The sequence below is a fragment of the Staurois parvus genome, unplaced genomic scaffold (assembly GCF_062004578.1).
Source record: "Staurois parvus isolate SC_StPar_1 unplaced genomic scaffold, SC_StPar_1.0 ptg000439l, whole genome shotgun sequence".
NCBI lineage: Eukaryota > Metazoa > Chordata > Amphibia > Anura > Ranidae > Staurois > Staurois parvus.
The window spans coordinates 10,001-36,824 of record NW_028318235.1 but is presented as its reverse complement, the minus strand read 5'-3'; the positions used below and the strand labels follow the sequence as shown (position 1 = coordinate 36,824).

General features: G+C 42.4%; 1 protein-coding gene across 1 annotated transcript in view; it reads right to left on the bottom strand.

The window, feature by feature from the left end:
- LOC149454028 (mitochondrial import inner membrane translocase subunit TIM44-like) overlaps positions 1-26,824 on the bottom strand; it is a 209,298-nt gene that overhangs the window by 180,375 nt on the left and 2,099 nt on the right. The window contains exons 2-4 of the mRNA XM_089687852.1: positions 19,775-19,860; positions 10,555-10,647; positions 4,577-4,701 (exon numbers count right to left, since the gene is read on the bottom strand). Of these exons, the coding sequence (XP_089543978.1) occupies positions 4,577-4,701; positions 10,555-10,636 (207 nt within the window). The 5' untranslated portion in view covers positions 10,637-10,647; positions 19,775-19,860. The remainder of the gene's footprint in view (positions 1-4,576; positions 4,702-10,554; positions 10,648-19,774; positions 19,861-26,824) is intronic.

Sequence of the window (26,824 nt, the reverse complement as noted above, 5' to 3'; positions counted from 1 at the left end):
TTTTTGCAATTTTGGGTTTAAGCCATCTTTCTTACCCAATATGATCTCTAATACACCTGTACCAACAGTTTAGGAACAACTGGAATTTCTGCACGCCAACAACAAGATTTTACGCTAAGACCCAACAGGACAATAAAAGATTCTTTGATATGAAAAAAAGGGGTGACCTGGATCTCAACCAGGGGAGACCTGGATCTCAACCAGGGGAACAGGTTTGGCTATCGATCACCAATTTGAAACTGACTTGTCCTTCAAAGAAACTGGGTCCCAAGTATGTTGGCTCATTTCCCGTAAAAAGAATTAACCTGACAGGTTATGACATTTTGCTACCAGAAATGTATAAAATCCATCCAGTTTTTCAAGTGTCTTACATGTATTGAAACCTGCTGTTACACATCCATTTCCTGGTCATAACCCAGGTTCTCCAGAACCAACCATAATACATAAGGAGGAATATGAAATTTAAGCCATTGTGAACTGCAGAAAGAGGAGAGGCTTCATTCAATATTTTATTAGTGGAAAAGTTATGGTCAGGAAGAAAACTCCTGGAAAACGTAAGGCAATGTATATGCCTCAAGACTGGTGGGGAAGTTTTGCAAGCTCACCCCTAAAAAATGGCCCAGATAGTCCAGAGGCTGCCTGTTGGAGAGGGGGGCGGGTGGTGACGTTAGGTAAACAGAATTTCCAGAACCTGAAAACCAGTGCGTGCTTATGCTCATGTTCAAGCGCACTGGGGTACGTCACAAAGCAGTGCCTCAATGAGGGGGGGTAGTAAAAAATAGGAACCAAAAGGCCAAACAGGCAACCCTCAAAGAGAAACTTCCATTGGGGAAAAGCCTCAAACCCGCTGAAAAAACCTGCAGCCAGAAATAAGCAACCGAAGATGCAAAACTAACAACTTGCAAAATTTGGCAAAGGGATGCACAGGCAACCAGACAGCCACTTAGCAAACTTGAGACACTAACACCTGACGTTGGAACACAAAAGAAACACTACTCACCCTGGCAAATGTGCTGTAATGGAAAAGGGGAGAGCCAGACCTCCAAGACATAAGCCTTATCCATCGACAAATGGTGGCAGAGGAGGCCACCAGGCCTATTCATGGACCATCTATATTCACAAAAATGTAATCCAAATTCTGGATGGAAGCCACAGTGGATAGTAACCCACTAGCCACCCATACCACATCCTTTGAGGGCAGCACAACCTCCTCAGTGTGCAAAGGAAGTGGACACAAGAGAAAAAAAAAAATCGGATACCACCTCCAGAAGGAAGAAAATGACACAGATGGAGAACCACACCATCCTTGAGTAAGACACCTGGTGCACAGAAGTGGTAACAAGTAAGAAGGGCGACCTACTTAGATTGCAAAAGAAAACAAAAATCCTCTAATGGTCCCAAAGGTTTCTGACAGACTGAAGAACCATATGTAGGTCCCACGGTGGCAACGCAAATGCACAAGAGGAGTCCTATGATGAATCCAAGGAAAATGGTATGAAGCAAAGAGCAAAAAAAAAAAAAAAAAAAAAAGGACCACATGGGCTCAAAACTGACCATTATGGTACACAAGGCCAGCCCATGCACAACACCCCTCTGGAGGTAGGCCAAGAGATGTGTAAACAGAAAGGCGCATGGCACCATGAGCGTCGCACCCCAAAACCCATTTTAAACGCAATGAGAAAACTACTGGGAAGTGCATTCCAGAGTCTACATTATGGAAGGAACGACCAGCACTGACAACTCCTGGCTCCCATAACCAGGCTTTCAATAGCTAGGCTGCCATGCCCACGAGGGCAAAGCAGGGTGGAAGATTGTTCTTTGGGACAAAAGCCCTGCCCTTTGAGGCCACTACCAGAGAGTGTACACGACCAGTCACACCATATCGATGTACTAGGGTCGACAAGAACGATCCAGAGAAACTGGAATTCCTTCAGGCTCTCCATACCATCTGCCAGAGGATCACTTACTCTTCAACATAACATGGTGCTTTCCGGATGAGACGGGAAGCTAGGAGATCCACGTCTGATGAGCTCCACTGTAACCCACATTGTCACATTAGAGCCCCCTATTTTCCAATCAAGCTAGCGGCATGTGGACCCACTCACAGAGTTAGTTTTTATGTAGAGCAGTGGTCTCCAATCTGTGGCTCAGGAGCCGAACGTGGCCTTTGCTTGCTTTTTTTTCTGCCCCTGGGGGCATTATTTCATCCACAGATACCAAAATAAGGCATAATTCCCCCCCACTGACACCAACTAAGGGGCACAATTCCTCCCAATGACACCAACGATGTGGCACAATTCCTCTCAACATCGACGACGGGGAACAGATCCTCCCACTGACGCAAACAATGGGCCGCAATTCTTCCCACTGACCGCAAGAATGGGGCACTATCCCTCCCACTGATACCAAAGATTGGTCATTGTCTATTCTCACTAACGTCAGGACGCTTTCTACTCCCAAAGGCCACAGTTCGCCCCCCCCCCCCCCGAAGTCTGAAGGGCAGTAAACCGGCCCTTTGTTTAGAAAGTCTGGAGACCCCTGATGTAGAAGATGAGTTTGCCTAGACTCTGCACACAGCACACTCCTAAACCTTGCAAGCTGTATGTGGCATACTCCTGAACCCTGCACTCTGTACGTACTGCACACCTAAACTATGTACTTCGGACATTCTTATATATATATATATATATATATATATATATATATATATATATATATATATATGCACCAACATTTGTGTTGGAAGCATAATCCATAGCATATTTACACCATGGAGATGGAGCGGTCACTGATGATTGAGTCAGAAGTACTGGCTCTCAATCACAGTGGCTAAGATAGTCTGTGATTGGCTATCATGGAAACGAGTCAGTAAAATGTACCACTACACTCGCTTTCTCCTTTTGAATAGAAAAAAAGTTCTGTGTATCCTTCTCTCTTAGAGCAGAAAAATAAAAACAAAAAAGATCAGATAAAATAGCTTGATCAGTGCTTGATCTAGGCTAGTGTAAAGACCAGTGTTAGAAATGAGGCAAGGGTCACAACTGTTTTTTGGTTTTCTTTTTATTAAGTGTCACTGTAAGTGTGTCTAACGTAGGATAAAAAAAATACACTATTCTTTTTTGAGATTACTACAGGTATGAAGAACAAATAATATACATTATATATTGCCAAAAGTATTGGGGTGCCGATGTATACACGCACATGAACTTTAATGGCATCCCAGTCTTAGTCCGTAGGGTTCAACATTGAGATGGCCCATACTTTGCAGCTTTAACAGTGTAAAATTTTCTGTGAAGGCTGTCCACAAAGTTTAGAAGTGTGTCTATGGGAATGTTTGACGATTCTTCCAGAAGCGCATTTGTGAGGTTAGGCACTGATGCTGGATGAGAAGGTCTGGCTCGCAGCCTCTGCTCTAATTCATCCCAAAGGTATTCATCCCTCTGCACTTTAATTCATCCCAAAGGTTTTATGTCTTAGTATGCTGAAGCCTTAAGAGTTCCCTCTATTGGAACTAAGGGGCCAAGCCCAACCCCTGAAAAACAACCCCACACCATAATCCCCCCCTCCCTCCAACACACAAAAATTCACACTTTGCAAAATGCAGTCAGGTAAGTACCATTCTGTCAAACAAACCCAGACATGTCGATCAGACTGCCAGACAGAGAAGCATGATTAATCACTCCAGAGAACACATCCCTACTTCTCTAGGGTCCACTATAACATGCCAGCCATACATGGAAACAAAATTCATTCAAAATTGGTTCAGTAGGGAAATGGCTGAATTTTGATCCATGTATGGGCTAGCAGGTTGTACACAAATTGATCTCTTGATCAACTTGTGTACAACCAGCCTGTCAGGTGTTTGCCAAACGATCATTGCTGCCGGCTATAGCTGAAAACACTGATCATTGTATTCTGCCTCCATGGAAGGCTACCCACCGGCAGACTACAATAACACAGGAAGAAGGATTCCCTCATCCACATCAATCTGTATATTTTACAGGCGTTTGACATGTTCTTTTTTTCAGCCTGTAAAAGAAGCTCTACGTTAGCTTATGTCTCCATGCACACCGAGGCATTTACAGACTGAAAAAAATCACCAGTATGTTCAGGAGAGAAGCTTTTGAGCAGCAAAAAAACTGCCCGACACATGAAAACGCATCTAAAAGCAATTAGAGCATTAGTGTCCATACATTATATAGTCAGTATAAATGAATACTCTGGCCAATGGAATCCATAAATGCTTAATGTGCCTATACACATGCACAATACACAGTTTTTGGCATGTTTTTTAGGCTGATTTTTTTCTGCAGAATTAAAAAGGTGTTGCTTTATGTCCATTATTGGAAAATGTGTGGGAACTGCATGTCATTTTGTGCTTTATTTTGTGGTTAGTGGATGAAAAGGTCATTCTGTGCCTACTGTAAATACACATTGTTCATTTTCATTTTACGTTAATTGTACATAGCAGCTGATTTAATAGATGCATTTTTGTATATAAGTCTTTGGGATTCTATAAATTAAGGTTACAGTGGAGCACAACATTAGTAAAGACTGAGAAAGATTATGGTTATACCTCTAAAATGTTTGGGATTATATCCTTTTCACATAGTTTGAGGAATTTATCTTTGTCAAAGTTTGGATCAACCTTCAGAATTTCTGTCAGTACCTCCGACATTTCTGTTTTAGAAAACATTCCACCTGGAAAAAGAGAAGGACAAAGAATTAGAGGGACTAAGGAAATTATGCATTAACAACTGCTTTACATATTCATTTATTATTTCAATGCACTTTTCAGAAAAGATTTTCCGGAGCTAAAGGGGACTCAACATTTTACTACTGACTGAAAATGACTATAAACATAAGAGTGCTAACTTTATTAGGTACGATTTCTGCACTATTGTTAGTGTCAAACCACATCCTAAGCTATACAATATCAACAACTTTATACAGTATAAAAAAATTATAGATTTTCAGGAAGGAAGAAAGAAAAAAAGAAAGAAAGAAATGTATATTGTGCAAATAAATTTTCAGGGGAGAGGAAGTCATCATGTGGAGCAAAAAGTTAAGCGTCATTCAGTAGTCCATCCAGGGCCACTCATATCCCAATGTTAGAGGCCATATCTTCAAGGGGACCTCAACACCCAGACGTAGAATCAAAATAAAAAAACGGAAAGGGGAAAAAAAAAAGTAAGAAATAGGAAATGAAAAGAGGGGAAAAGGAGACAAAGCAAATGAGTACGATAGTCACTTCAAAAGTGGACCACATTAAAATCAGGTATGTGAGGGCGAGGGAGCTCTACCACCAGACACATGGCTGCTAGCGGCCGAGGGCTAAAATATTATATGGAAGGACAGGAGTCTCCAAAGGAAACGGAAGGGTAGGGGATGGGGTAGGAAGGGGAAAGGGAAACATGATGAGCCAAAACATGGAAGTATCATCAGTGTCAGATCCAACACCCACACCCGGAGGCTGCCCCACCCGCTCAGCACAGGGGGAGAGGCCCCGGGGCGAGGTCGGAGGAAACCACCCCACACCGGGAACGGCCCTAAAAATGAGCCAATGATATCCATAGAATACTAAAGAGGTCAAAATAACAAAACACTTAAGGAAGTGACAACAAACAGGCATGAGAAAAAAAAAGCATATCAGAGCGACCAGTTAAGGTCAAAAATATACAAAAATGTAACCTAATGTTAGGGTAAAGCAATGCAAAAGGTAATGGGTCCCCCCCACCCCAGCAGGAGATCCAGCGCCCACCCCCCTCAATCACATCCCCAAGGAGAGTGGATCGTCCAGTCCAATCCCAACCCCATCAGGGAAGAGAATGGGTCAGGTTCTCGTAACCGGGCATGCTCCCCCAAGGGCACTAATGACTGACGGGGTGCTCACGTTGCACCAAGTAAGGGGGAAGGTCAGGGGAATTTAAAAAGAGGCATGGTGAGTATTTTGCAGATCTCATTTTTTCTCACAAGGTTTTGAAATATAAAAAAAAAGAAAAAATGTTTTTTTTTCTAAATTTTCCAAAAACTTGTGGCAACAAATGAGATCTGCAAAATACTCACCATGCTTCTTATCAAACTCCTTGGGGTGTCTACTTTCCAAAAAGGGGTCATTTGGGGGGGGGGGGGGTTAGGTGCTATCCTGGCATTTCAGGGCCTCTGAAACTGTGATAGGTAGTAAGGAAGTGTAATGAGGAAATAAAGCCCTTTAAAAGCCTGAAGGTGCTTATTGGATTTTGTGGTCCTGTACTTGGCTAGACTGCCAAAACGTCTCTCACATGTGGTACCCCCATACTCGGAAGAAGTAGCAGAATGTATTTTGGGGAGTAATTCCACATATACCCATGGCATGTGTGAGCAGTAAATCATTTAAGTGACAATTCTGTGTACAAAAAAAATTTTTTTTGTCATTTTCCAAAAACTTGTGGTAAAAAAATAAATTCTTCTATTGATTCAACATACCTCTAAGCAAATAGTTTGGGGTGTCTACTTTCCAAAAAGGGGTCGTTTTTGGGGGGGGCATTTTATGCCCAGCACTAGAACATTATGCCATACATCACTCACTCTTCTAACCACCTGAAGATCAAGCCTTTTCTGACACTTTTTGTTCACATGAAAAAAATCAGTATTTTTTGCTAGGAATTTAAACCCCCAAACATTATATATTTGTTTAAAGCAGACACCCTAGTGAATAAAATGGTGGGTGCTACAATTTTTTATGCCACATCGTACTCATGAAGCGATTTTTCAAAAGCAAATAAAAAAAAAAAAAAAAAAAAAAACACACTTTTTTTACTTTTAATGCACAAAACACACAATATATTGGTGAGTTATTAGGTAAAATATAAAAGATGACGGTATGCCGAGTAAATAGATACCAAACATGACATGATTTAAAACTGTGCATGCCCCGTGCAATGGCGACAAACTGCATACAATTTTAATATCCATAGGCAACGTTTTAAAAGCCTTTACAAGCTACCATTTTAGATTTACAGAGGAGGTCTAGTGTTAGAATTACTGCCCTTAATCTGACGTTCACAGCGATACCTCACATGCATGCTGCAACCTCTGTTTACATACTGGCACACGGTCAAAGCTCGTGCGCGTGTGAAGGGGGCGAGGTTTTTTTTTTTGTTTTTGTTTTTTTAAGTTATTTTGATTTTTTAAATAATTTTTACACTGTCCCTTCCATTTTTTTTTAAATCACTTTTAATGCTATCACAGGGAATGCAAATATCCCCTATAACTTCAATGGGCATTATCATATATTCTTTTTTGAGAAATCTGGGGTCTTTCAGACTCTAGATACTCCTCTGCCCTTACATTATCTAATCAGGTTCCCCCGATGGCACGGGACTGGCCGAGAAGGCCGTGGAAGGCAGCGGGGGAGGGGGTCATCATCTTCCGCTGCTTGTGAAAGCAATCCTGCAGCTAACTAGACACTAGAATAGCTTTTACATGAAAGCCGATCGCCGGCAGAAAAAAATTATACCAAGAGGATGCCTTCAGCTGTAGGCATCATCCTGGTATAACCAATCAAAGTCCAGTGATGTACCAGTACGTGCTGGTCCTTGTTGGGTATATATGCTATGTTCTTTTTTTTTTTGTATGCAGCCTGTGGACTGAATGAAAAAGAGAAGAAATATCTGCCAGAAAAAGTGTGTGGTATGCCCACCATTAGAATAGAACGCCCTGCATCCACCCACTTCTAATAGTGGGCACACATTAGGTCACACTGTGCCACATGCGCCAGTTCTAAAATTGAAATCAAATGTCTAAATAGTGGTACGCTTGAATAAAAATTGTCCACATATAAGTGGTACCCCATATGGAAAAAGGATGACACCAAATCCCAAACTATCTTGCCACTACTCTCCATGTAGTCTGGGCATCCGGGGAGCTCCACGTGACTATCTTTTCCCTCGTAAATCCGAAACTTATAAGTATAGCCTGTTGTCCTCTCACAGGTCTTCTACATCTTGACCCCATATCTGGCACACTTGCTGAGGAGAAATTGTTTGAATGCAAGGCGGCCAGAAAAATTAATGAGGGACTCATCAACACAGATGTTTTGCTGGGGAGTATAGACATCTGCAAATTTTTGGTTAAGGCGATTTACAAGCGGCCAAATTTTGTGGAGCCGGTCAAATTCAGGGTCAACTCGAGGACGAGAGTGCATTATCGTTTGAATGCATAAAACACATTATACTCTCACATCTATGCCTGGCCATGGCAGCAGAGAACACGGGCATATGACGAATCCGGTCTGTGGACCAATACAAATAAATTTGCTGTTTCCACCTGAATTCCAGGTTGGGCAGTGAATGGGGGAAGTACGGGTTCTGCAGAATTTGTGGGCTGCCAATTGGGATTTGCAAGCACATCCGGAAGGATACTAGGGCCTCTACAGGCCTGTGTGCAAATTCTTGGTGGCTGCGGGTCAATACGTGTGCTCGCCACTGCACCAGCTTGTACTACACTTATGGGACTCACCACGCCACCAAGTCATACTGCAGTGCTGGTATTATTATTATTATACAGGATTTATAAAGCGCCAACAGTTTGCTCAGTGCTTTACAATATAATGGGAGACAACACAGCAACAATACAGTTCAATACAAGAGCGTTAGGAGGGCCTGATCCTGGGAGCTTACAATCTAAGAGGTATTTGAAAGACCAGGATGTACTAGGTCGCTGGTGCTCCCAAGTTCACCAAAAGGTAGCGCAGCACTAGTACTGGCACTCTTCTGAATATGAGAGTCATCAAAATTTACCGACAAGGGCTAACAGAGATCAGGCCCGATTCTGCAAACACTGCGGTTTTGTGTGCAATGTATCAAGTGACAGTGACCTACTGACACTGCACTTGCTGGGGGAGAAGGGGGGATTAAGTGTAGAGGCTAAACGCAGGTGCTGGCAGGTGCCGGGGCTGATCCCGCTAATGCTGCATTTTTGGGGACACTATACTAATGTGAACACTGGTATAGTGCTGATCTGTTCAAAGATATTGATCCGTTCAGACACTATACTAGCAATGAAGGTTTGTGTATGAGAGTCTTCCTGGCAATCAAGGGGTTAAATGTAATGACTGGTGTACCGATAGGCAATCTGATGCTATCTGGGAGGATAGCTATATAGGCGGTCAGGAAGTGGTTACAGAAGCAGTTTGTGTTACGTCGCTGCATTACTTTAACTGATTATTGTCCATTCATGCAAAGCTGCACCCAAATTAAATTTACATCTTTTTTTTCCCCACAAATTGAGCTTTCTTTAGGTGGTATTTGATCACCTGTGTGTTTTTTATTGTTTGCGCTATAAAAAAAACAAAACAAAACAAAAGACAATTTTGACAAAAAAAAAAATATTTTGGACTTTTTGCTATAAAACATGTCCAGTTATAAAAAGGTAAAAATCAAATTTTGTCATAAATTTCGGCCAAAATATATTCTGCTACATGTCTACTAACAAAAATCCCAATACGTGTAAATTAATTGGTTTACGTGAAAGTTATAGCGTTTACAAATGGCGATATATATGCTGGAATTTATTTTTTTATTTATACTAATAATGGCGGCGATCAGCGATTTATGGCGGCGATCAGCGACTTATGGCGGGACTGCGGTGGACAATCTGACACTGGGGGGGAACTGACTTGGGGTCACTGACATCCCCAGTGACACCAATACAGTGATCAGATCAGTGCAAAAAAAAACAAAAAACAAAACCACTGACACTGGGGAGGAAGGGGTTAACATTTTTAGGCAATCAAAGGGTTAACTGTGTGAGGGGAGTGTTTTACTAGTGAGATGGGGGTGTGTGCTTCACGGGAACACACTGCCGGGAAAGCTGAACAGAACAGTGTGCTGGAAACTGACAGGGAGGAGAGCTGCAGTGTAAATACTGCAGCCTTCCTCTCTGTCACTGTTTGCCGGTAATCGCGGGGCTCCGTCAGGTAATCACTGGCCGGGACCCGGTGATTGACACCTGTAATAGGCGGCACGGGTAGAACAATCGCGCGCCCGCTACCCGATATGCGAAATCACGTATATATACAAGATTTTGCGCAGCGGTGCCGCCCTGCCGCAGTATATGTACTTTGGCTAGTCGGCAACCGGTTAATATCACTTCAAGAATGTGATGGCAGGGCTACTACCTTCACAGTCCACATTTAAGTGAACTTTTTTTTCCCACTGGGTAAAGATTGGCAATGATTCGCAGAGGGGTGAAAATATTTTCAGGGCTAATCTGATCATCATAAAGTGCCCATTCTATTTTTGGATAAATTGGGAATGTCCTTTTAGAAACTGTAGGTCTCTTAGGAGCAGGAGAATCTTGTGCAATAATGTTGAGGGTTTGCACACAACCGGTGAGAATAATCCAGAGTCTATGAATATCAAGGCTGTGCCCTCTATGGCTAACATAGGATGATTATTCATACTTGATTATGATTGTGGAAAAACATTTAATAACCCATTACTATTTCCTAGAGGAAAATAATAACAAAATCTCATTTGGAGACCAACAATCAATAAAATAACATTTATTTACCTATTAGATCACTAACTTTGTCGGTAATGGCACGTGAAGCTCTGATAAGTGCATTGTCACTTTCATCATATTTCATCTTCATTTCGAAAAACCCTGTGTAAGAAAAATGTAATGCACTCACTTTCAAAAGCAAAACTGTAGTTACATGAAGTATTAAGATTCTACTTTTCAAGTAATATAAGAATGTTTTCAAAGTTTCATGTAAATATTTATTTCAGGTACTTATATAGCGCCGTCAATTTACGCAGAGCTTTACACAAAGATATTGTACATTCACATCAGTCCCTAACCCTCAAGGGGTGTACAATCTAAGGTCCCTAACTTACATTCATACATACACATATTAGGGCCAATTTAGACAGGATCCAATTAACCTACCAGCATGGCTTTGGAGTGTGGGAGGAAACCGGAGTACCCGGAGGAAACCCACGCAGGCACGGGGAGAACATGCAAACTCCAGGCAGGTGGTGCCATGGCTGGGATTCGAACCAACGACCCTAGTACTGCCAGTGCTAACCATTTAGCCACTGTGCTGCCAATGGACTTCAACAAGTAAGTTGGTGAATGTTCAGCCTCTGGCCCCTTACAATTAACCAACAGATTAACAAGCCAATAGTGAGGCACATAAAACATAGTCAAGTAGTGATTTCCTACCTGAAGTTGGTAATTGCATTAAAAAGCAGCCTGAGCATCAGGAGTGTGGAAGGAGGGGCAGGAAGAGAATGTGTTAGAAATTGCCTGATGCAATCCACAATGCTGATCACTGTCTCCTTGAGCATACAGAGGGGTCAGAGGATGAAGGGAAGGCTGTACTGTATGTGCTCTCTCGAGTCCCGACTTGCTCCGCCTATTAGCCTCTACCATGCTTTGCAGTAAACTTGGGCAAAAGGGAAGGTTAGCCAGGTACAGTAAAAGTGTGATTTTTGAAGAGGTTATATGTATGTGTGTATAAAAGTGTGTGGGTGTTTGCATGTGGATGTGTGTATGTATATTAGTTGTTATAGGTATGTACAGGTACTGTATGCATGTATGCAGGTGTGTATGCTGTCAAAATACTTCATGGGGAGGTACTGCTGTGCTGTGAATAAAGGGGGTATAATAATAGGCGGTGCTGTGCACTAGGGTATATATGATATATGCACTCTGTATGCTACAATGTGCATTACTTTTACTCACTGCATGTGTGTAAACACTTCTACTCCTGACCTCTGCACTACATATTGGAAAAAAAACAAAAAAACAAAGAAATGCTGCAACCTTGGATTTTGGCTATAAATGTTGGACTGTTGTCCAGTCCTGTTCCACATGAACCTATTACATTCTATCTTTGTGTATAGATAAGGGACACAGCAGAAGCAAAATAATGTTACATCACTTCTGCTTTCAACGCAAAACATGTCATCACTTTCACACCTGAAACACATGTACAGCGTTTCCATTTTTTTTTGCTCAACTCATATATACACTATAGTGCCAAACGTATTGGGACACCTGCCTTTACACGCACATTAACTTTAATGGCATCCCAGTCTTAGTCCATAGGGTTCAATGTGGAGTTGGTCCACCTTTTGCAGCTATAACCGCTTCAACTCTTCTGGGAAGGCTGTCCACAAGGTTTAGGAGTGTGTCTATGGGAATGTTTGACCATTCTTCTAGAAGATCATTTGTGAGGTCAGGCACTGGTGTTGGGACAAGAAGGTCTGGCTCATAGTCTCCACTCTAATTAATCCCAAAGCTGTTCTATTGGGTTGAGGTCAGGACTCTGTGCAGGCCAGTCAAGTTCCTCCACCCCAAACTCACTCATCCATATCTTTATGAACCTTGCATTGTGCACTGGTGCACAATCATGTTGGAGCAGGAAGGGGCCATCCCCAAACTGTTCCCACAAAGTTGGGAGCATGAAATTGTCCAAAATGTCTTGGTGGGCTAACACCTTAAGTGTTCCCTTCACTGGAAAGGAGGGGCCAAGCCCAACCCCTGAAAAACAAACCCACACCATAATCTCCCCTAGACCAAATTTTACACTTGGCACAGCGCAGTCAGGCAAGTACCGTTCTCCTGGCCACCGCCAAACCCAGACACGCCCACCCGATTACCAGAGAAGCCTGATTCATCACTCCAGAGAACATGTCTCCACTGCTCAAGAGTCCAGTGGTGACTTGCCTTACACCACTGCATCTGACGCTTTGCATTGCACTTGATGATGTAAGGCTTGGATGCAGCTGCTCGGCCATAGAAGCCCATTCCATGAAGCTCTCTACGCACTGTTGTTGTGCTAATCTGAAGGCCATGTGAAGTTTGGAGGTCTTTAGCTAATGACTCTGCAGACAGTTGGCGACTTTTGCGCACTGTACGCTTGAGCATGCACTGACCTTGCTATCATTTTATGTGGCCTACCACTTCGTAGGTGAATTGCTGATGTCAGTTGCTTCCACTTTGTTATAATACCACTAACAGTTGACCGTGGAAATATTTAGTAGCAGGGAAATTTCACAGATGGACTTATTGCACAGGTGGCAACCTATCACGGTACCATGCTTGAATTCACTGATCTCCTCCGAGCAACCTATTCTTTCACAAATGTTTGTAGAAGCAGTCTGCATGCCTAGGTGCTTGACTTTATTCACCTGTGGTCATGCAGGTGATTGGAACACCTGAATCCAATGATTTGGAGGGGTGTCCCAATACTATTGCCAATATAGTGTATGTGTGTTGTAGGCATCTATAATCATTAAGTAGTTAAACCGCTCCCGGACCCTCCATCCTGTCAGGTGCCCCCACAGCATCTCTCTCTCTATATATAATTTTTTTGTGCTCTATGTGAATAACTAATATTTTAATCATTACATATATAAAACACTACAACTCTTTACAGTTAAGGTTTCACTTTTAAAATGTTGGTATACAAAAAAGTAATGATCATAAATTAGGAATATTATCTACCCTACAAGGCATTTATACAGTTTTTTACAAGGTCCCATTTGGTATAGTGAAATATTAACCTTTCCCTATAACAAATTGGTTACTTCAGTTTCCAAGTAAACTCAAAATAGTCAGGACTAATCAGAGTGACACTCAGTGGCAAAAGGGTGGTAATGCAAAAACAAACATGGGCTGGGTTATTAGACAAATTCACAAACAGGAAGAAGGTGCCACCTTCTTGGCCAGGTTTATTCACATTTTATGAATGTATTGTGTACCATTAGATAGAAGAGGAAGTCAGGTAGACAGAATAGATCCATCTGACCATAGAACACACCAACACAACCATTTGACCATCACAACCATCTGATCACACTCAAGGACACACAACTCCAGCCTGTTTGATGCCATTTTGTGAGAACTTAACTCCACCCAATAATCGTCAGCCATCTTTGGGTATGATCAACAGTTTTCTAAAAGGTTACCCGATACGTGGAGGGTAATTATAATATATCTTCTCTTGTTTTTACTGGACTAGATTAATAAGCCTATTGCCATTTTTCTTGTAACCTAATCATTCTCCCCAGGATAACATAAGCACCCAAACTATTTTTTTTTATTTTTGTTAACAATGTTTTTTTGGGGGGGGGCATATTGGCAGTTTTGTGTAGTTTAACGCCTATTCCTTCTGTACGGGAATAACAGCTCAAATTCAGTAAAACACAGACTATTGTCCGATAATTAGTTATCATTAGTTTTTTTGTCTATGGGGGGAAATTAGTTATCCAGTTCATCCTATATTTATATGTATCTATATGTAATCTTTTGTTTCAGAAATGTTGGTATTTTTAAGCAAATTATCTGGGTGTCTATGTGCATTGTATGTGACTTATGTAAATAAATAGTAATTTAATAATTTCCAGTCCATCTTACACTGATCAAATTTGAGTTTTTAAGAAATAATTTTGTTTGGCTAAGAATTAACTCTAGAAAAATAATTTGACTGACTTAATTATTCAAATTATTTTAATATTTGGAAGCACTTTTGGCTGACTAATTAATTATCCAGGCATGCCCTGGCATAACATACCAAGCAACTGAACAGGTGTACAAAAAAAAATGGCTGGTGAGTGTAAAACTCTCCCTTAAAAAGTGCTAAAAGACAAATTCATGTCATTATACATCCTTCAACTGTACAGTGCAAAGATATAAGTTTGTGTCATTACCATATGTGACCTCATCAAGAAAACAAGCAATTATTTAACCTCATGTAAAACCCATAAGTGTGTAAACAATATACATATACCTTTAAATAATTTATCTGAATTATACAAGATCCAATATTAATTGTGAAAACATGTGTACAGCATTCCCCCCCAAAGAAACAAGGTGCATTGTTTATAAATGAATGAAAACCTTAAGCCCCTACAAAAAAACAAAACAAAAAAAAAACAAAAACAAAAAAAAACGTAAGCATAACTATACACTTCCCTCTCCATAACATTTCCAGCAGGGTTAAGAAGACATTAACATTTTAAGCATTTTACTCCTTTCTCAACCTCATATTTTTCTATAAATCCACTGAGTCCAGCGTTTAGTTCCTAGCAATTGAGAATAACCGTAAGTTGCTTCTCAGTTCTACCAGGTATACTTATCCTGTCACTTTGTTGGTGTATGCCAATATGTAAGTATTCATTCTTGGGCCTGTTATAAAGTACTGAAAAACACAGCACTTTCACTGTCCACCACTCTCAAACAAGCTGGACATTCCATTGAATAACCAATCCCTTGATATTGAAGCTTTCACTTAATTTTATTAGAAGATGCATGTTGCTTTTGTTACGCCAAAGAAAAATCCAGGCATATAGACACCCTGTTCATATTGTATAGTATCTTTTTTCCATGCCTTCCATAAGAATAAATCTTGATCCTTACAGTTTAACAACTACACGAGCAATAGTATGGGAGGTGTACCTGGTTTTGGTGGTGTCACTGTTACTTTGTGTGCTCTCTCTACTGCAAACGTCATTTAAAACTCAGGAAATGTAGATCTCAGCCATTTTTCAACAACATTTCCTGAATTTTGTCCCTCTGCTCTCTCTGGTAAGCCAACAATTCTGGTATTATAATAGCACATGCGGTTTTCCAAATCATCCACTTTCTGCTGCCACAAGGCAATCTGATTCTACTCTGCTGAGCACAGGAGATACCATATTCTCCAAAGCAGATATTCCATTTTCCACTTCTGCCACTCGGTCCCCAATATTCTGCATATCTTGTCTGAGCAGCCCTATGTCCGCTTTGATTTCCTCCATTTTATCGGTTAGGGCAATATTAAATGACTATATAGATGCGTGTGCGTGTGCGTGTGTGTGCCTGTGCGTTCCACCACCGGGTATTGCTGGTCCTTGCTCATTCTCCCACCGGGATATATCTGTAATCAGCCACCGACAGACTTGGAAGACACCGCTAATACTGTGCAAGGATACCATGGGGAACAAAGGCATATCACAAAGCTCTCGTTAGTCATGTCCAGCCATGACCATGGAAACCACGCCCTGCCCAGATGCCCATCCTCACTTGCGGATTAATATACCTTGCTTCTTGGCCACTCACTGCTCCCTAAACCTGGGGTTTATGGCCTGACACCAGCATGATGCTAAAACCATCACTGTCATCAGGAAAACTGGTGAAAAACCAGCTGGTACTTAGACATTGCACACTTGGGAATACAAAGTCACCTGCTCATACAAGAGCTCACTTCTTGCTACACTCTCTGTTAGCTTATGAGATCAGCGTGAGGACTGAATTTTTCTGCCACTTTCTGACTTTCTGAACTACTGGTCCCGACGATATTTTGTCTTGTTGATTTTCATTCTTGAATTCCAGCATATCTGGTGCTGCCTACAAAATGTTGTTTTATGGTTTTTTTGTATGGTATATTGATTTCAACAAAAGCTTTTGGTAAACAAACCTGTGTAGTCACTTGTGTAATGTTTGTCACACAGTACAACAAGAAGAGAGACACGTTCTTTAGAAAGAAAAAAAAAAAAAAAAATCACATCAGCGCTCAAATGAGGATGCTCCACATATTCCACGGTGTATGCCACTCTCTCAGTACACCTGAGGGCTGCACACCCTCCACAGATCGGGGAATCTTAAAATCACTACAAAAACACAAGATGGCGCACACTCCTCATGCATTACTATGATACAAAATGTATTAATATAAAATAACAAATGGATACTCACAAACAAAACATAAAAGGTAGGCATATATCAAGATGCTTCAGTATGGGATATCAGGATCCCTTCCTGGAACCATCTGGTTGAAAAGCTGATGTGTTTTGGGAACTGCACTCCCTTCCGCAGCTCTGAGGAAGAGAGTGCAGCCGAAACGCATCCGTTTTTAAGCCAGATGGTTCTAGGAAGGGACCCAGATATCCCATACTGAAGCCTCTTGATATATGCCTACCTTTAATTTTGGTTTGTGAGTATCCATTTGTTACTATTTTATATTAATACATTTTGTATCATGGTATTGCAGGAGTGTGCGCCCTCGTGTGTTTTTGTAGACACCATGTTCTTTGATAGAGCTTGCTGATGGGGCAATGAAGGAATAGCAACATGCTTAAAAGTAATCAACTCTGTTTACTCTGCTCACCCCTCCTGTCTGCACGTGCTCTATCAAAACTTGTGCATGCAGAAGAGCCTAGTTGGCTCCTAGTGCTGCTCTTCTTTGTCTCACTATGAGTTGACTGCAGTGTGAAGGATAACACAGGCTGATATCAAGACAGATTTGAGTACTTTACACAAGCGAAATGAAAAATAGCTGTCTTGTTTAACCACTTGACCTCCAGAGGATTTACCCCCTTTAATGACCAGGCCTCTTTTTGCTACTCGGCGCTGCACTAATTCAACTGATAATTGCGCGGTCATGCAATGCTGCACCCAAACGAAATTTACGTCCTTTTTTTCACACAAATAGAGCTTTCTTTCGGTGGTATTTGATCACCTGTGCGCTTTTTATTTTTCACGCTATAAACAAAAAAGGCCAAAAATGTTGAAGAAAAACAATATTTTTTCATTCAGCTATAAAAAATATATAGTAAACTCAAAGTTGGTTATAAATTTAGGCCAAAATGTATTCTGCTACATGTTTTTGGTAAAAAAAAATCCCAATAAGTGTATATTGATTGCTTTGTGTGAAAGTTATAGCGTCTACAAACTATGGTATAGATACTGCAATTTACGCCATTTTTGTGCTATACAGCGCTGTGCTAGTTTAACGCACAATTGCGCGGTCATGCAATAAGGTACATAAATTAAATTTACATCCTTTTTTTCCCACAAATTGAGCTCTCTTTTGGTGGTATTTGATCGCCTGTGCGGTTTTTATTTTTTGCGCTATAAAAAAAAAGTCTGACAATTTTGAGGAAAAAAAACAATATTTTGGACTTTTTGCTAAAAAACATGTCCAGTAAAAAAAAAAATTTTAAAATCAAAATTTAGTCATAAATTTCTGCCAAAATGCATTCTGCGACATATCTTTGCTAAAAAAAAAAACCCAATACGTGTAAATTAATTGGTTTACGTGAAAGTTATAGCGTTTACAAATGGCGGGAAAGATACTGTGATTTTTAGTTTTTTTTTATACTAATAATGGCGGCGATCAGCGACTTATGGCGGCGATCAGGGACTTATGGCTGGACTGCGGAACTGCGGCGGACATTCTGACACTGGGGGGGTACTGACTTGGGGTCACTGACATCCCCAGAGACACCAATACAGTGATCAGTGCAAAAATAAAAACACTGACACTGTACTAATGGCACTGGGGAGGAAGGGGTTAAGTTTATTTTGCAGGGAAGGGTTATCTGTGTGAGGGGAGTGTTTTACAAGGGGGCGGGGGTGTGTACTGCAGGGGACACGGCTGATCGGGAGAGTGAAACTCTTCTGTCCTGATCAGCTTGTCCTCGAGCTGTCAGGGAAGTGACAGAAAGCACAGCTACTGCAGCTGTGCTCTCTGTCACTGATTGCCGCCGATCGCCGGGAGATAGCCGGTAAAGACCGGCTGTGACCCGGCGACTGACATCCGCGGCTATGATCGGCGGCGGCGCGCCTCGCACGCGCCCCCTACCAGTTTACAAAACACACGGTTTAAAACGTGGTTTTGCCTACCCGTGCCACCCTGCTGCCGTATTTCTACAGTGGCAGGGCGGCAAGTGGTTAAAGAAATACACAACTGTATTTTTTTTTTTATTTTACCTAGAATTTAAGCTTTAATAGTTCTCTGTGCTGTCTACTGATTAACCTCCCTGGCGGTATTCCCGAGTGTAGCTCGGGGTAAAATTTCAGTACCAAGAGCGGTAACCCCGAGCTACACTCGGGCTTACCATGCGGCATTGCTCAGGGAGTCCCTGCAGCGCTTACCTTGTCCTTCGCTCCCGCGATGTGTCCCCTGCAGCGTCCCCGGCCATCTCCTCCAGCCGATGCCGGCATCCGGCTTCAGTGTTCCGGTCCCTGTGACGTCGGGACGTACGGGCGCCGGAATCGGCAGCAAATTTGAAATTTTTTTTAAATTTCATTTTTTTAAAAATGATTATTATATAGTAAAACATTGCGGTTTCAATGCATTTCACATATATTTTGTCCCTACTGCTTTGTCCTGTGCCCTGCCTACATTTTGACTGTTCTTTCTGCCTGGAAACTTAGAAAGTCCATGGCGTCCCAAAAGCGTCCCTTTAGGTCAAAAGCGGTTTTAGACCGGCTAGAGAACAGCGATAGTAACTCAGAACTACTTGCAGAATTGAGTGATAATGATTCGTGGGGAAATTCGTCACCAGACACTGAAAACGCTTTTGCGACTTTGCTCAGTGATCTGCGAATTTGCCTCTGTATTTCAAATTTCAGTGTTTTTGGTTTGATTATATTATTGAATTAAATTTATTATCATATTATTTTTTATGATTATTAATTAAATTATAATTTATGATTTTGTGTTTCAAGTTTTATCATATCCGGAATGTTTACTCAGTGAGTTATTCCTAAAAATTACAGCCTACAATAAAAAACTACATATTTCCATGCAAAAAAATGGTACCGCTTTCAGCACCAAAAATCGGAAATAATCATACCGCCAAGGAGGTTAAACAACACATCAGCTTAACAAACTTGCTAATTCCATGTTCATGCAGTAGGCACGTGTAAAACATTAATAGGTAACTATCAACTTGCAAGCTGATTTAGCAGCAAATTTCCAAAATATTATACAAATTGTGTTTACCATTTTACTTACTGTTAAATACTACATTGTTGTCTTTGAAATCTTTCCATTGTTGGTGCCATTTAGAATCCTTATGCAGCACAACTCCCAGTGCTTCCCTGACATAAAAAAAAAAAAAAGTAAAAAAAATGATGGCAGAGTTTTAAGGACAAGAATGATTTCAAAATAATTCCATACTATTAACCCCTACCCTCCTTATGCATATGCCCCACCAATTAGACTTACCAGCTATATAACGTGAATGCCCACCTAAACAATCCATTAAATTAGTGTCCTCTCAGTGCAGGCCCAATATTGTTCTCGATAGATCAAAAGTAGACTGTAGAAAAAGACTGCTAATTGTGAAACTAAACCATATATGTTGCAGACTATCAATGGCTGTCCAAAGCTGGGGTATTTTTTTTTTCTTATTTTTACAGTTTACAGCACTTTTGTGTTTATACTATTAATCTTTAATCACAGTTTAACAGAGTACATTCTAATACACTATCCATTACAGCTGGTTTTTCAGAAAACTTTCTTTAGACCAAATAGAGAAAAATAAACAAATAGGGGTGTCAATGACAAATTAGAATCAGAGGGTACTTTGCTCAGCATACAGTCTAAAGACCACAGTTTACGTTATGGAGAACAAATTAAAAAGGGGTGAAAAAGTTGTAGGGGTGAAAATGAGGGAAAAAAACATAAAAATACCCAATATAGAGGTGTTATCAAACAATTAGTGAAGTAGGGGGCATGGCGACTGCGCTAGCGAATGACCACTAACTGAGTGAGGTCTGCTCCACATTTGGGGATTCAGCCTTTACTGGACCCACCACTGTCACTCATACTGTGGAGATGTTGGAAAGCACCGATGCTGTGGAAACGTGATGGATTCTTTCCACTGTTGCCAGCAAGGTTACAAAAAACGGCGGCAAGGCAGTTGAGCATCGCAGGCTGGAGCCACCTTTGCAGCAATTATAGCTGCCTAGAATAGAGCAGGGGAGAATGGCCTGCTCTACCCACTGGGATCTTTTGGTTCTGGATCCTCTATTCCCTGCACGCCATGAAATTCAGGCCCTGCAACCACTAATCAGCAGACCCAACTACCTCCTCAGACCTCCTGCACCCCGTAGCCATCTTCCCTAACTCGGGCCAGCCTTTGTCCAACTCTACTCTGAAGGACATACTCTCATTCCTCCGAGCTTCCCTTCAGGCACACGTTATCCTGCATTCATGGCTTTAAGGGATATCTGCGAGCTGTGGAAAAGGGAGTGGGTCAGATTGAAAATAAACTTGGAGAATAAGCTGCCTTCTTGACCTACAATGGTTTAAAACAAAAGTAGTCAACTTAGAGGACAGATAATTAGGACCGTAAATAATATTAAGATCCGTGGGATTTCAGGATCAGTGCAGCTCCCTGATTTGTCGCAATACACCTTGCAGAGACGCAGGAACCTCACAAATATTACCAAGGCACTCAGGAATCACAACATTTTTCACCACTGGTGATACCCAAGGCAGCCATTACACGTAGTGGCGAGGCAACCACCATTACATCCTTGAAAAAAGAACTTCAATTGCTTTAAGAGTTGGGACATACTCCCAGAATAATTGTTGCCACCTCCTTGTGCAATCTTTTCTGACTGGCAAGCGGTCTCTCATAGGCGACCATCTAAAACAGGGATACAGAATTAAAATTCATGGAGGTCCGGTCATTAAAACTTTCAACCAGCAGAGGTCCGAGTCTCAAGTTTAAGCTATGACTCAGGCTCTAAATATCACAGCCCCATCCCCTTACATTATAAATTTCCCCTTTACATCACAGCCCCCCCCCCCCCCACCTTTATATCACAGTACTACCAATTAATTGGTTTACGTGAAAGTTACAGCATTAAAAAAATATATACTGCCATTTGTATTTTTTTTTTACTTTTAACTGGTAATGGCGACGATCAGTGACTTATAGCGGGACTGTGGTTTCGGCATCAATCGACAGCAGCACCACCGGGGCTTTCCCTTTTCTACTTTTCTGGATTAGCATCAGAGTTCTCAACCCGTTGTCCCTACCCTCTCTCCCTGGGACAAAGCCCACCTGGTCTCCATGGATCCATTCTGGCATTAGATCTTTCAGCCTATTTGCTAGAACCTTTGCGTACAACTTGGTATCGGTGTCCAATAATGAAATTGGTCTATAGCTGGAACACTGAGAGGGGTCTTTTCCTTCCTTATGAAGGAGTACAACATGGGCCTAAAGAGATTCTCTTCTACCCTCCATCCCTCCTCCCAAATCGTTCATATACTTCTTTAGCTTAGGTAACAATATTTCACTATATTTTTTATAGTAATTAACTGTGTGCCCATCCGGTCCTGGGCTTTTTCCACCCCCTGTACTTCTTAGTGCTGCTTTTATTTCATCCTGGGAAATTTCCGCATCTAGGGAGTTCAGTTGTACCTCACTTAACTTTGGTAATCCTGCGTTTTTTAAATAGGTCTTCCTTTTTTCTTTGATATCCTCTCCAATTTCTTTTGACGAGCTTTGGGGTCTAATATTATACAACTTTCTATAATATTCCGTAAACACTTTAATAATCTCTTTAGTTGAGTAAACCAACTCCCCCTAAGGATTTTTTATCTTTTCTATGTAATTTCTATTTTTCTTTTTATTCAGAGCTCTCATTAAGTATTTTCCTGGTCTGTCTCCCCATCTATATCTTTCACTTAATACCTTATTATATACTCTTCTCCTTTCCTCTTCCATCAATCTCTCTAGCTCATCTTTTTTATCCATTAACTTCTGTTTTGTATCTCTTGTTTTTTTTTTCTTTTGTATCTGCTCCAAGTCCATGATTTCTTTTAGGAGCCCACTGACCCTCTCTCTTCTTTCTCTTTTCTTCCTTGCTCCCATCGCGATCAGGATTCCTCTTATATATGCCTTGTGACTTTCCCATACTGTAGCTGTCGATACTTCCTCTGTCTCATTCTCCTTAAAATATACCTTAATCTCTTCCCCAATCTTCTGAGCTATATCCTCGTCCAAGAGAAGGGCCTCATTTAGCCTCCATCCTAGGCCTCCCGTCCACCGTCTCCCCCATCCCATTTTCATAATGACAGGGGCATGATCCCAGAATGTACTCATCTCTATTTCTATTTTAACCAACAGTTCTATAAGTTGGTGATCTATTAGGATATAGTCCAGTCTCGAGTATATCTCATGTGCATTGGAGAAGAAGGTATAGTCTCTGTCTTTCATATGCATTATTCTCCAGGTGTCCACAAGTTGGTACTCGTGGATCGCTTTTTTCAGAGCTCTCAGAGACCTACCACCTTCTCTCTGCACAGGGGAGGTTGCATCTTTTTGTGGATCCATACAGAGATTTAAATCTCCTGCTACTATCAAACGCCCTTTTTTAAAGTCTATCAATTTTTTCAAGAGACCCTTCAAATAGATTTCCGGCTTTTTGTTAGGGCAATATATATTAGCTAACGTGCACTCGATTCCCTGTAAATTTGCCTTTCAAGAACAGGAATCTCCCCTCCGGGTCGGTCTTTCTATCCTCCAACTCAAATCTCATGTTCTTTGCCAACCCTACTGCCACCCCTTTTGCTCTTTTAATTGGAGAGTTAGCGTAATACCATGTTGGATAATATTTGGATTTTAATTTTACATTTGACTATCTCAAAATGTGTTTCCTGTAAAAATACCACTGATGTTGCCCTATGGTGTAACTCTTTAAACAACTTAAATCTTTTCCCAGGGGAGTTCAACCCGTTCACATTATATGTTATAAACTGTATTTCTTCCATCCTTCTTAGTTCTGTCTATCTCTCCTCTAACTCGCCTCCTCCTCTTAGGCCCTACTATCTTGCAGAATATTAGCCCAACCTCCCCTCCCCTCGCTCTCTCCGACCCAGCCCCCCTCGCCCACCACCACCCCCCAATCCCCATCTCACCCCCCCACCTCCACCCCCCCTTTCTTATTTTTCCCCTACCCATTTTTAGGCTTGTAATCTCCCTACAAATCATTTGTGGATACAATTCCACGATTGATTTAAAATTTTGGGCGTAAGCTCCGCCCATGGACGGCTACCTCTCCTCCGACCTCCCCAGATCCCCTTTCTTTATCAACTGGGCTCAACAATAACCTTTACTCCCCCCCCCTCCTTAACCGGAGCTTCCTTAAGGACTTCCACATCGACAGGGGTGGGGCAGGGGTGGGATGGGAGAGTAAGAGGGGAAGGAAAAAAAAAAAGAAAAGGGAAAAATATATTTTTTACTTAATTCTCCCTCCCTTCTCTCATCAACCCCAAGGCCTCCCTCCTCCTCCTCCCCCCCACCCGCTGCCAGTCCTCTTTTCTTGTGTCAACCGTAACTTCTTTTTCTTCTTCTTCTTCCCACCCAGCTATCTCCAATCTTTGCAAGTACCAATCTATCACAAAAGTCTCTCAGTTCTTCCGGGAATCTCAGATAAGCTGTAACCCCATTTTTCCAGCCAATTAGAGATGCTAAATTACCCCATCTATACTGCACATTCTGTTTTCTCATTTGCTCCAACAGGGGTCTCAGGGATCTCCTCCTCCATAGAGTCTCTGATGTTAAATCCGCATAAATTTGGATAGTCAAGTATCCATATTTAATTAATGATCTTCCTTTGATCTTCTTCCATATCTCATCCTTGACCCCAAATTTTTGGAACTGAACAATTATATCTCTCGGTCTTTCTTTCTCAGTAGCTTGTTTGAACTTTCCTGTTCTGAACACTCCATCTAGTTTAATCCCGTCTGTTTCAGGTCTGTCTCTTATGGGAGTTTAAAATTTTATTTACTAGTTCATATAGTGTTCCCCCTTTTACAGGCTCTGGAATTCCTCGTACTCTAAGGTTACTCCTTCTTTCTTTATTTTCTTGCACTTCCATCCTATAGAGCAGTTTTTTCTGAGTTTTCTCCAGATGGGTTGTTTTTTTCCTTAGATTATCTATGGTTTGGGCCTGGGTTTTAACTTTCTCCTCTGTTTCTTCCATTCTCAATAGCAAATGCCCTAAATCGTTTCGAATAGCTGTCATTTCATGTTTTATCGTTTTCTCCAGACTCTGAAATATTTCTATCATCTCCTTCTTATTTGGTACTTGTAGTTCACCATCAAGATCTTGTTTCCCCAAGCCATCCGGCTATTTGTTGGTTACAGGAGCTATTCATATCCAGTGATAATCTAGGACTATTTCCTGAGCTAGTGTCCATTTCCCCTTTTGCGCTTGCGCCTTGGGCCCCTTCAGGCGCAACATCTCCATGTGATGTGAACTTCCTTATCGTGCCTGTTTGAGACCCTTTGAGCCCTGCTCCCTTGGGACCTTTATTCTTCATATCCTCTATATGTCTTTTCTCTTCTATATTCTCTGGTTGGGATTATATTGCTCCTTTATGATTTGTGGACCAGATATACTTGTTATTTTTCCTTATTTTTTGTTCTCCTAAAGCACCTAGGGCTCTTCTCTTGTTCTCTTCTAGACCCAGGGAATCCTCCCCTCACCTCCTTGGCCCCTTTGTCCCCAATATCACTTAGGGGTCTACTACGCCATAAGCCCCCATCAGCTCTCACTCACCCAGACAGCAGCTCCAGGCTTGAATGGGGATCCTTCACAACAGCTCAGTCCTGGGGGGGGATTCCTCTGGATCTCCGACACTGTGCTTCACTTTTCCCTCTAAATTTCGCCCCAGGGATGCAGGGTGGTTCTCCTGGTATTCCCAGGTCTCCCTGGCCCAGGATTAATCAGCCGGCCGAGGGTAATAGTCAGCAGTAAGCCGGCCGGTCTCCTCTTTCCCCCCAGAGATCCTCCGCGGCTGGTCACGTGCTCCCTCCACGTCACCTCACTTCCCAGCCGCTTGGATCTCTCTCTCTTTACGAAGCGCCGGGGGAACCGGCGCGTCTCTGCAGCCTCCGTCTCACGGCCATCTCCGGCTCTCCGGGCTCAGCTCCACGGCCCTCCAGACTCCGGTGAGGCGATTTCTGCAACGGGTCACTGGGGAGGTCGGGAAGCGGGACCTAGCAGCGAGCTAGAGCCACTCGCTCCCCACAGCCGCCATGTTCAGGCTCCTCCCCCCCACAAAAGCGAGGGGCCTCATTGAAGTTGATCAGCGGGTCTCCGAGAGGGAGCTGCGGCCTTCAGCTCCAATCACCTCTCCTTTCCATTCCGGTACAGGAGCTGCTGGCAAGGCCTATGAGAGATGGTGTCAGAGTTCAGGAAAACCCGGGGAGAGCTCACCGTGCGGTTCACGAGTTGGACGGCAGGGTGTATCCTTCCCCCATGCCTTCAGCCAACCTCATCTCACAGGAGGTGCAGACTGAACAGGCCAAAGAGACAGAGGGAATAGTGCCCTCAGGAATCCAAGGGTCAGCTAGAGTCTGGACATCCCAGGTAGTCTCGGTCCCCAAACGGGATCAGATGACCAGACTTACTGAGGACGGTGGAAAACTGAGCGCCAGCCCTGTGGTTGTGGCCTACCCCATGCCCAGGAGCCATGAGGTAATGAAGTATCCGGAAGGGGCCCGTTGTCTAACCATCATGGACCTGAGCAGAGGGTCTGGGCCACCATTTCTAACCCAGGAGGCTCAGGACAAGTCAGCCTTCACCACCCTCTGTGGCTTGCTTGAATTTCCGGGAAAGCTACTTGGGGTTGAGAAAGCAACAACCACCTCCCCAGCGGTCAGGAATGCCCTACGATGTGGAATGGAACTGGGTGCAGTTGCCCACTTTAGGGGCCTTGTGGTGTTCGGCCCTGTCTGGGAAGAGCAACTCACTAGTCAGAAGCGAACTGCCCGTGCCTAGTCTGACAGTTGAGAATGGTAACTGTCAGAGGGGCAGGTCAGTGGTTCAGTTTTGGGAACCACCGGTAGGAAGAGACCCCCAGAGGTCTGGGAATAGGGAGACTGAGGCAGTTATGGCCTGGCCGACTCCCCAGGTCAAGAATCAGGTTTCATCAGTCTTGGATGCAGCTGGCTATGGTAGGACGCCTGGATGCAACTACCATGGCTCAGCTGGACCTGTGACTGACCTAGCAGACAGGAAACTGACGGAACTGGTGTCC